General features: G+C 41.3%; 1 protein-coding gene across 3 annotated transcripts; it reads left to right on the top strand.

The window, feature by feature from the left end:
• Positions 1-1,913: 1,913 nt before the first annotated feature.
• On the top strand, positions 1,914-10,265 carry celf3a (cugbp, Elav-like family member 3a). Of its 3 annotated transcripts, none has more exons than XM_062436493.1 (10): positions 1,914-1,962; positions 3,623-3,748; positions 4,451-4,530; positions 5,214-5,357; positions 6,207-6,351; positions 7,571-7,720; positions 7,985-8,044; positions 8,520-8,624; positions 9,846-9,989; positions 10,138-10,265. In XM_062436493.1, exons 1-10 carry the CDS (start codon positions 1,914-1,916, stop codon positions 10,263-10,265), a joined length of 1,131 nt encoding a protein of 376 aa, XP_062292477.1. The 3 variants fall into 3 exon arrangements, with proteins under 3 accessions (XP_062292477.1, XP_062292476.1, XP_062292479.1); XM_062436492.1 differs by having other exon boundaries at positions 3,620-3,748; XM_062436495.1 differs by lacking the exon at positions 7,571-7,720 and having other exon boundaries at positions 3,620-3,748.
• The last annotated feature ends 1,468 nt before the right edge of the window (positions 10,266-11,733 follow it).

Raw genomic sequence — 11,733 nt, 5'->3', positions numbered from 1 at the left:
CAAATGTTTCTTCGCTGTGAGACTGTGTCGTATATGTCAGTCAACAAGTAGTACTGCACACTGTAGTTGTTGCACTCACGATGCATTAGTGCATAGCTTAAGAACAGATTGGTATCTTGGTAAACAGTGGACAGGAGAAAATGAATGGAAGCTTTTATAAGAACATAAGTGGTCATTGTGGAGAGCTTTTATCCAAAGCACCTTACAACTCTATAAGTACATGAGCTTTTTTATTTCATGGGGCCCATACTGAGGAGTGAAGATGTTGTTATTTTACGTAGATGAAACGTAGTAGAATATACTTTAAAGCTAAATTACTATTCACTAATTGCATGAGCAGACGCCACATATTCTTGACTGATTGGAGGATGGTTTGGAGACTCTTTCACCTCCTCCGTCTACTCCATCGTCCTATTAATTGGGGCAATCAATTGGACGCTCTCACTGAGGAGACACGGGGGCCTTTCTGCAGCAGGTGTTTCAGCCGGTGATGTGGACGCTTGGGCGGCATGCAGGTTCCTGGTGGTGGTGGTGGTGGTGGTGGTGGAGGAGCACGATCGTGGTGTCAATCAATAGTGTCTCCTGGTGACTGATCACAGCGGATTAATCAGTGACACAGGATCAGTGACTGGTTGAAATGTCACCAGCTCCATAATTAAGACCTTCATTAAGCCACAGTTAACAGAGTGTCACTCTGCTGCTCTCACCCTAACTCCTCACCAACATCACCCGCCCCTCCCCTTCACACACACACACACACACACACACACACACACACACACACACACACACACACACACACACACACACACACACACACACACACACACACACACACACACACACACACACACACACACACACACACACACACATCCCCCCACCTCCATCCTTTCCTCCATATGCTCCTCAATCCCTCTCAATCCCACCCTTCTCCCTTTTGGCCTCTCTTGTTCCTTCTTTTCTTCATTTTCATTCAGCACCTCTTTCACCTTTTTTTTCTTTCTCCTGCTCTATACATTGAAAGACAAGGCACACAGGCACTGATGTGTGCACAATTTCATATAGGAGGTTTCTTATAAATAATGGGGACGACAATTGTAGAGGGGTGAAGGGGGGGAAAAAATGGCGTTTCAGCAGCTTGTCTTTGATGAATAATGAAAAGGTTGCTTAATCCCTCTCTGTGTTGTGTGTGCTCTCCTTTTTCTTTGACATTCCTTGTGTTTTTTTTTCTCCCAAATATTATTCCTCCTCTCTAACCCGTCATGTCTCTCACTCTTTCTCTCTCTGTCTCTGCCTTTCCGTCAGGCTCAGAATCTCTCACTACTCTGACGCTGTGTGCTCCTGTAATCCAGATTAGCCGGCGACTGTTCTTAATCTTATCACTTCCCCAATCCCGCGTGGGCGTGTGCCTTTCCTGGTTTTGTGTGATAGGGGAGAAGGAGCGATAGACGGCAGGATTAAAGCTGATTCGGAGAGAGACTCAGAGAGAAGAGGACGTAGAGAGACAGAGAGAGAGAGAGAGAGAGAGAGAGTACAAGTCTGTGTGAATGTAATATCACACATATCAGTGTCAGTAGCGGTCTGCTGGAGTAGAGTTGACACAAAAAAAAGAAAAAGAAAGAAAAGGAAGGAGGGAAATTAGTGGCTGAATGTTGGAGACTGGTGCACATGACACAAACATCCTTACATGAACTCGTGTCACTATCTCGTCATATTACAGAGTATTAAAACCATTTATATCAAGTCGGTAGATATGAATGTTATCCTTTGCAATTTAGAAGACACTAATGGCACTAATGGGCAAATTTTGATTGATTATTTGTTCCTTTTCAAGTTTTTTTGGCACATTTTATACATTTCTTATATTCCTTGTGCTCATGCTGTTTCTGTTACAACCTCTTTCTTAACAGATGAACCGTCCAATCCAGGTGAAGCCGGCAGACAGCGAGAGCAGAGGGGGTAAGAGAGACACACCTGCCCCCAACCCTACAACACAACACCTGTCCAAACAAGAGCAACCTCACTGTGCAAACCGCCAACCTGCCAATCTTAACGAGTCATTCAGTCTTGCATCCACGCCTACGCATTTGTTTGAATTTTTTAATTAAAGCACATTTCCGGTTACTGAGTGCAGTTTCTAAGAACATGACGATATCTGATCACGCCATCAGAATTAATATCAGTTGATTTAAGGGAAGAAATCTCTAGAAACTGGCTGATTTATACATGAAACACACAAGATTTTATCATTCCACTGGCGGATGATTGTGTTAATTGAAACTATGGTTTCACGACTCGGTAGCAAATTGATTGAGTCACCTGTTAAGATTAATTTTGCCACATTTAATCAGTTCATCATTTTAAACATTTGTGAGCACAAAATTTAATTCAGACTTAGAGGATCATGTTTCTGCATGTTTTTGTCACATTTTGTACAACTCATACACCACTGTCAACCATTTTCAACCATTTTCCAATGTATGCTCTCAATTAGAACTCAACGTGCACACTGGCTTTAAGCACGGTAGGTACTCCACAGTAAGCATACTAGGTTTTTATTTTTGTTAAAATGCAGGTTTAAAATGGGACTGATCATAAGACTCTGCCTGTACAGTGTTTTTTGTGGTGGTAGACAAGCTATTAGAGCTGGTACACAAGAAATGATCAAATTCTCCTTTTCACAGCATCCTTGACTTCTAATAGACCTTTTTTCACAGAGAATATTTTGACGTTTTGCAGTAGGAAGAGCACAGGTGTAAATAATTCAATTAATGATGGCTTCAGTTCCACTTTCGCACTGTCGTGGCTTACTGGGACACTTTAATAGAACTGAGTCATTGTTAATGTTATTAGTAGCAGCTGTGCTTTTCCTGCTAAGACAAGTCAAAATGTCTGCTGTGGAAAAGTCCCATAGTTTCTGACAATGTATCTTTGGCAGCTAGCTCTCAAATCCACCACATTAACACAACTTAACATGCAGAGTTTTCTCATCAGTCCACATTTTTAACTAAAATATCATGTAACAAAGCATTAAAGGAAATGTCACGTTCACTAGGATTGATTTCGTACCTCAAGCCAACATCAGATTATTTTCATAGCTTCCTAAAAATGAATGTGAAACAAATGGCTGCCTGGATGACTGAGGGGAAAAAATAAATGAAAATCTGTAAAACTATCTTTTGCACTAGTCGTGTGCGATAATGTGAGGTGTACGCGATTTGTAGTGAATGAGCTAAAAACATGCAGAAACACGAGTCTGATCCTACACAGACGGGGACAGACGGAGCAGCTTCTCTGACAAAACAGGGTGACAAACATTTGAGTCACCGCCAGATGCTGTTTGTTTGTTGTGATGTTCATGCTACTGCACTCTGGTGGCGCTCTCAGGTATAGCAGGCCAGTCCAGCTTGTGGATTTGTAGAAAACTGCTTATCATACTCCCATTTCTACATTATTCATGCATGTGCACATGGTGACCTGGCATTACTCCCACTTTTTCCACTGCTTGTATCACCTCTTTCATGTAACTCCCACATTTATTTCTTCTTTAATCTTATACTATCTTCACATTATGCTGTTTTCTCCCTCCAATCTTTGACGATCTCCTTCCCCTTAGAAGACAGGAAGCTGTTTGTGGGTATGCTTGGAAAACAGCAGACGGACACAGATGTGAGAAAGATGTTTGAGCCTTTCGGCAGCATAGAAGAGTGCACGGTGCTCCGCGGGCCTGATGGCACAAGCAAAGGTAATGTCAAATCATGCCTGAGAAGGACACACACTCCACCAGGGGGGAAAAATAACCAGGGTAACTAAACTTAACCCTCCACAGCCTCCAAAACACAGATAATTATTGCAACTAGGGGCCAGATCCTGACTGTAAAAGTGACATTGACTTTGTTTTACTGTTCAGAGTTTTTTTTTTTTTAATCCAGCCCTGAGAATCAAGCCTTCAGCATTTTACCACCAAGTGGATGTAAATTACTATTGTCAGCAACAACAATGCTAATGATATTTGCCATGTGAATCAAAGTCCGGTGACAGTTTAAACATAGACTTGAGATTTTTCTGCGTTTGTTGCATGAGGCATGACTAATGGCGCAATAGGTTTTATGGGTCATGGCTAATGATGCGTTTGGTGGTTTACGGGCTGTGATTCATGAAGCAATGAATGTTTTGTGGACCATGTTTAATGATGCCACAGTAACTGATGAAGCACTAGATGTAAGATGGCTCCTAATGTATTTTTAAAGGCAAGTAATTTCTGTATACAGTGTGTGTGTGTGTGTGTGTGTGTGTGTGTGTGTGTGTGTGTGTGTGTGTGTGTGTGTGTGTGTGTGTGTGTGTGTGTGTGTGTGTGTGTGTGTGTTTGAGAGAGAGAGAGAGAGAGAGAGAGAGAGAGAGAGAGAGAAGAGTGAGGCCACATTTAATGGTGTGTCATTTCATGTAGGGTGTGCATTTGTAAAGTTCCAGAGCAACGCAGAGGCCCAGGCCGCCATCAACGCTCTGCATGGGAGTCGTACTTTACCAGTGAGTCCACGCTGACACACACACACACACACACACACACACACACACACACACACACACACACACACACACACACACACACACACACACACACCACTATGAGGCTGCACCCAATTGCACTTACACACACACGGTCACACTCGTACTCAAATAAATACACTCAGATGCTCCAAATCCAGCTATTTAAGACACTCAACGTGGTGACTCAGCTAATAGTCACCACTTTTGTCCCCCCTCCTCCACACACACACACGTTTTTGTGAAATGTGCTCATTTCTCTTTTTCTGCTTTAGGTGATTTACAGTGTGGTTTGGTGTAGGTCGACTAAATTAAAAGAACAACTAACTTTATGTGACAAACAGTTTTTTATGATATTTTATGTATATTTTTTAAATATAAGTTTTATTGTTGTCTGGTAACCTACAAAATATGTCATGTTTTGCATTATAACTTTTTTTTAAGTAGAGTATAGAGCTGACAAGAAAGGAGAGGAGAGAGGAGGGAGGATTCATAACAAAGATCCCTGACCAGACTTGAACCAGAGACGTAGTGATTACATTCTCACTGTATTAGATCCAAGAAGCCACAAGGACATTATTACCTCTTATATGGTGATATTTCCTCTGATGTCAAGATGTGAAAAAGTGTCAGACAGATGGAATTTTTCCTCATTTCCTCCGCAGGGCGCCTCGTCCAGTCTGGTAGTGAAGTTTGCCGATTCGGAGAAGGAGCGAGGGCTCCGGCGGATGCAGCAGGTGGCCTCTCAGCTGGGAGTCATCAGTCCTATGACCCTGCACCTCGGGGCTTACAACGCCTACACACAGGCCGTGAGGATCACACACAAACACGCAGACACATACACACCTTTAGAAACACACACTCAGTTTAGAAAAAAATACAGTTAGTTAGTCAGTCAGTTAGTTAGTTAATCTCATGTGGCCCCTCCCTCATGAGATTACAAGACAAAACATGCATGATCCTGTAATACATATATGAAGCATTTACAGAAGCTTGAGGGGGGAAAAAGAGATGAAAAATATTGGATTTGATTGGATTTGAAGTGCAACCTTAGCCAGTGTAATGTGTTTCATGTGGTTCTAATAGAAGTGATTTAATGTCAATTTCTTTATTTTAATTAGAAAAAAGTAAAGCCAGTTTACCCACTCGTCTTTGCTAATTGACCGTTCAGTGCGAATGGTTTCAGATATGGCTCATTTACAGATGTTCAATTTGAGGTCTGACAATATTTTGACTCTGTAATGGACTAAACTTCATCAAAAAAAAGGAGTCATTACCAAATCGTAACTACATGTTGTTGCTCTCACCTTGCAGCTGAGACCAGGAATACATTATTTATTCAAAGAGCAATTATTAGTCTGATTTGGCTTTAATGACTGACTGTGGAGACGATAAAGAGTCTGCACTGGTCTGCAAAAACAGGTCATCAAGGACAGTTAGCCTGTGTCACGTTGCAGTGTCCAGAGATGTGGCCTTCATATATATTGACTCCTGATTGAGGCTCAGACCGGAGCCATTGCAATTTTATTAAACATGTTCGATTTTTATGACTGGAATCTGGTCTGATGTGAATGTGACTTTGTTCTTTCCCCCATCTCTCCCCCAATCTTCCTCCTCCTCCTCGTCCTCTCTCTTCTCTCAACCTCCTCATCCTCCAGCTGATGCAGCAGCAGGCCCTGGTGGCGCAGTCGGCCTACCTCTCTCCTGTTGCCACGGTGGCAGCGGTTCAGATGCAGCAGCTCGCCGCCCTCAACCCCAGCAGCATCATTGCCACGCCGATCGCATCCATCACCCCCTCCTCAGGTAATGAGAGGCAGAGATGTCTGGCCCGGCCTGCCCTGATTAGATTTCTGTTTGAAATATGAGGACAGATACACAATGAGAGGTGGACCTGAGAGGACAAAATAACAAACATCTAGTTTTTTTTCTATGTCTTGATTCTGTCATGATTTAAGGTAGAAATGAGAGTAATATGTTGAGTGAGTTAGACTATCTGTACCCTGCATGTACTTGATTGTTAATACTGTATACAGTTAATACTGTATTTTTGATTATGATACTAATATTGATATTTGAGAGTTTAAAAAGAAGATAATAGCCAATATTAGGCTCTCTTAAAGTATTTTTTTAAAGATTTTACATTTTACAGTCAAAATATAAACTTGTCAATGTTCTCTGGGCAAAAACTACCTCAAACATATATTTGTCATTTATATATGAATAGCAGTATTGTGCAAAAGTCTTAGGAATGCTTTCAAAAATAATACCACAGATAGTTTTTACTTATCAATTAACTTCATACAAAGTTCAGTTAATAGAAGAAACATAAATTAAATCAATATTTGGTGTGGGCGCAGTACCAGGCAGACTGGTTGTCACTGCATCTTGGAGAAGTTGCCACAGTTCTTATTCCTCCATGGATTTTCGGTGTCTCAGCTGCTTCAGTCTCTTCATGTAATCCTAGACTGACTCCATGATGTTGAGATCAGGGCTCAGTGGGGGCCGTGCCATCTGTTGCAGGTCTCCTTGCTCTGCTTGTCTTCTTTATGACTCTGGCTGCATGTTTGGGGTCGTTGTCATGCTGCAGAATAAATTTGAGACCGATCAGACGCCTCCCTGATGGTATTACATTACGGATAAGAGTCTAAACATCTAAAGGGCCTAAAACTTTTGCCCAGCACTAAATCTGCATTAAGCATAAGATTTATTGGCCTGGCTAGTTTCCTGGTTGGCTCCATACTTTGACTGCAGTAATCTATTTTGATTAGCTTTTAAAATCCAATTCACTGCTAAATCTATGGTCTATACTATATAATGTAATAAATAACAATTATCATCAGAATTACTTATGTCTTGTCTGAAAATCGCTGACTTACTCTGACAAAGCAGCCAAAACACTCAGTATTCATCATTTTTAATTTAGAATGAAACAAAGAGCAGCAAATGTTTACTATTTTTATTTGATAAATGACAATAATTCACTCTTTTCTTGCTGTAAATTCAGTGTGTATCCCGTTTGCAGGTACCAGCACTCCACCCTCCATGGCAGCCACACCTGTTCCTGCTCTGCCTCCGCCTATCGCAGTGAACAGCTATGCCTCTGTGCCAGCTCCGCCCAACGGCCAATCAGCAACCGAGGCCCTGTACACCAACGGTGCTCATGCCTATCAAGGTACAACCATAACCTCCCGCACAGCAGCTAATAATGGCTTCTCTTTTTTAATTTATTTTTTGACATGAAGGATATCTCCACAGATTCACAGGCTTCCTGCTTTGATGTGCAACAGTGAGAGTCTAATTAAGAGTAAATGAAATGAAACTAAAGCACTAAATGTTTTTGGAGCGTGCTGATGTGCCCCAAATAGCATTTAGGATGTTTTTTTTCCCCCTCCCTGTGCATATAGCAGTTGGTGACAATGTGTTTACTGTGTCACAGCTCAGTCTCCTGTCCTGGACCCCCTGCAGCAAGCTTACACAGGCATGCAGCACTACACAGGTGAGGCTGAGTTTCACATTAATTTATAGGATTGCATACTAATACTGATAATAATGCTGCAGAGGAAATTTGAGGTGTCAACATTTATCTGAGAAAAAGAAAGTTCACAAAATTGAATTCTGCCATTTGTGGTAAATAAATATTGGAATGCTGGACCCCCCCCCCCCCACACACACACACACACACACACACACACACACGCACACACTTTTTTTTTTTGACACTGCATGTGTGAAAAAGAAATTAACATCCAATAACAAAACATGCACATATTACAAAATGTAATATAATAATAACCTGCAGCACTTATGGAATGAGTCACACATCACAAACTGTATGCAAAACGTTACCCAGTTTTAGCAAATCTGTATGGAATGTAGCTCTGTCAGATGTTGATTTATAGGGGGGGGGGGGGGGGGGGGGGGGGGGCTGCCTCAACTCTGCTCTCTGCTCACCTGTTCCTCCTCTCTTTCAGCCACCTACCCTGCTGCCTACAGCCTGGTGGGACAGCCGTTCCCCCATCAGCCCACGCTGGTGGCTCAGCAGCCGCAGCAGCCGCAGCAGCTGCAGCAACGAGAAGGTAAACTCAAAAGAGCTGTGTACAAATGTGGAGTAATCACCGCCATATCTTAAAACAACATACCAGTGGTTTTGTAGGTTTCAGCTCATTGGTCACAAATCACACACAAATGACAACCACTATACATCAGAGATAATCATTTTGCAAGCAAAGCTGCTGTGTTTAAAAGGCTGAACATGGTTTTTTTCTACTTTTATCAGTTGGTTTCCATTGATTGATACAAACATGTATTAGTAGACTTTTGGAACCTGCTTCAGTCATATAATCTGTCACAGTAAACACCAAGTCTACATTATCTAAAAAAAAACGAAACAAAACTAGAACATATATAAGGATTATAACTATTATCAGCTAATCTATCCTTTTGTTTTGATTATTTGATTCTTTAGTCTATAAAATGTCAGAAAATAGTAAAACTGTCCATCACAGTCTCTCCCAGAGCCTAAGATGACATCCTCAGACTTCTTTGTTTGTCTGACCAACAATCCAAAACCCCAACAACAAAGAAAATCAGCAAATCCTCACACTGGAGAAACTGAAACCAGAGAATATTTGGAGTATTTCCCTTAAAAAATGACTTATCTAAATCTATTTAATTATAACTAACTAATTTGACAAATTGAATTTGACCTCCAGGAAAATTGGCATTATTTCCATACCTACATTCTCCTAATGCAGAGCGGGCCTTTCCAATCATTATGTACTTAACTGCCAGGTAACAAAAATGGATTCAGACTTGATGTTCACTGTGTTGGACTAGACAGCAGGAAAAATCTAAACTTGTACTGCATGCATCAGAAAATAGTCAGCAAAAAGTGTAAAGTGCAGTATTTATGATTTGTTGTTAAGAAGCTTCCACTTACTGTATATACACACTGGTGCAGCTTCAGTATGACCTGAAAATATATTTTCCCTCACAAATCTGTGCATTAAACACAACTTCTGAGGTGTCATATTGAATTTGTAGAAAACAGATTTGAGGTATGCATCTCTTTGTTAGTTTGCAGCTTTTTTCTGGTATTCTGTGCTTGTAGTTTTCAATTTCTTTCAGTTATCATGTCAAGCATCTTTTTATGTGCAATTTTTCACATGCTCGTTCAACATTGCAGATTTCACTGACTGCCTGACCTGTCGTGTCTGTCATGTCTTGTTTTGTCTTGTCTTGTCCTGTCTTGTCTTGTCATGTCTATGTTGTCGTGGCTCTCCTCTGTTTGCACACAGGACCCGAGGGCTGTAACATCTTCATCTACCACCTGCCACAGGAGTTCACCGACTCCGAGATACTGCAGATGTTCCTGCCCTTTGGAAACGTCATCTCTGCCAAGGTCTTTGTCGACCGTGCTACCAACCAGAGCAAATGCTTCGGTGAGTGACGGTGAAGAAGACGTCAGTGGGTTTTAGGGACTATTTTCACCATCTTTACTGCCCCGTTGTTCCAGAAATGTTGATGCTTTGCCCTACTATAAGAGCTTTTCTTTCATTTTATCTCTCTCTCTGCTTATTTTCTTCTCAGGCTTTGTGAGTTTTGACAACCCGTCCAGTGCCCAGACTGCCATCCAGGCCATGAATGGCTTCCAAATTGGCATGAAGAGACTGAAGGTGCAGCTGAAGAGGCCCAAGGATGCCAACAGACCATACTGAAGGAGGTGAGTTGTATTGACACATAGTATTGGCTTGGGGGAGGGATTGATAGACAGCTGGAAAGAGTCTGGAAGTTAAAGAGACAGAGTGGATGTAATTGGGAGCCCAGTACTTAAATGGCTGTCTTTCATGTGGAACTGAAGAAGTCAATAACCCTACAGTAAATTAACTTTAACGAGGTGGCAGCACTCTAAAAATACCATCAGTCTGAAATAAATTACAAGGGTCAGAAGATACCTGTGTTGTTTAAAAGTGGCTCCTCCTTTTTTTTTGTGTTCAGCAAGTAGCAACAGTTTTATGGAGAAGTTCAAATGTTCTGTCTAACCAGTGTTCTGTCGCAGGGTTGAATGCAACTACTGTCCGTCATTAATTTTTGTTTTACTTTTCATTTATTGTTTTTGTGCTGTGCCATATGCCATTTTTCCTGAAAAAAACATCACACCACTCTCAAGACTGTCCCGTCCATACATATATCGTGGAGACGTGCGTCGCTATGGCTACGGTTGCCTAGCAACCGCAAAAAACCTCCCCCTTCCTTCTCACTGCGTTGTAAGTTAATTGGCCTGTGTTGGTTGCTGTGGCGATATTGCCTGTGATGGTTGCCATTAGCAATTTTTATTTTGGGCCGTTGCCTTGATTCACCATGCTCAACTGCATGGCGGGTTACTGTGGCGACCATGAACTGTGTTTGGTGCGTTGTGAGTTTCCTGTTATTATTTTGTCCTGGTTTTAATCCTTGCAAACACTGATCAATAACTGTCACTTTACCTCAGCATCTGTAAGTAACTGATTATCATGACATGCTGTTTTTTTTTAAGTCCTCTAAAAGCTAAATTAGTCCATCAAATATGGATATATTAGAATTTTTTCCTTTTAGGCTCTTTGATTTTTGATTAGTTTCCTTTTTTTCGTATGTCATGATTATCATTCTTACATATCCCCTTTGTTTAGTTGGTTGGTGTGGTAGTTTTCGGTGAGTGCGGGGTTTTTGTTTGGTTAACTCAATTCCAAGTGACTTTGTGCCTGAACTTTGTTTGGTTTTTGTGAGACTGAAACTGTACTGAACGTGTCCCTGTAAGATGTTGACAAGATAGTATTTGTGTACGACTGACTGTGTGTGTCTTTGTCTGTACGCCCGAATGGGAGACGAAGACACGGTGTGTGCTGCATTTATGTTTGTGCAAGTGTTTTTGCACTGAGTATATGTGGATAATATTTATATTTTTATGTTTGTGTGTAAGTGAATGTGTGTGCGTGTGTGTGTGTGGGTGTTGTACCAACTGAGACACTAACCTTAATCTAGAAGGTTTTGGGTAAAGCTGTTTGGTTCCTGTGACACGTGCTGCTGGCTGAGGAACTATATTCCTCTGTAGAAATTCTGGGACAACAAAAACACAACAATAATAACTAAAAAGTACTCATAGTGTTCAAATAACATGTCCAAAAATGAAGAAATTCAAAATGTGTC

The sequence above is a fragment of the Scomber scombrus genome, chromosome 16, assembly GCF_963691925.1.
Source record: "Scomber scombrus chromosome 16, fScoSco1.1, whole genome shotgun sequence".
NCBI classification, from domain to species: domain Eukaryota; kingdom Metazoa; phylum Chordata; class Actinopteri; order Scombriformes; family Scombridae; genus Scomber; species Scomber scombrus.
This window is presented reverse-complemented; position numbering and strand designations above follow the sequence as displayed.

What these genes read in the sequence shown, in the direction of transcription:
- celf3a (XM_062436492.1), top strand. Translation starts at nt 1,914, where the DNA reads ATGAACCGTCCAATCCAGGTGAAGCCGGCAGACAGCGAGAGCAGAGGG. An exon ending in GCCTGATGGCACAAGCAAAG is followed by an intron (nt 3,749 to 4,450) that starts GTAATGTCAAAT and finishes CATTTCATGTAG; the next exon opens with GGTGTGCATTTGTAAAGTTC. An exon ending in ATCCATCACCCCCTCCTCAG is followed by an intron (nt 6,352 to 7,570) that starts GTAATGAGAGGC and finishes TCCCGTTTGCAG; the next exon opens with GTACCAGCACTCCACCCTCC.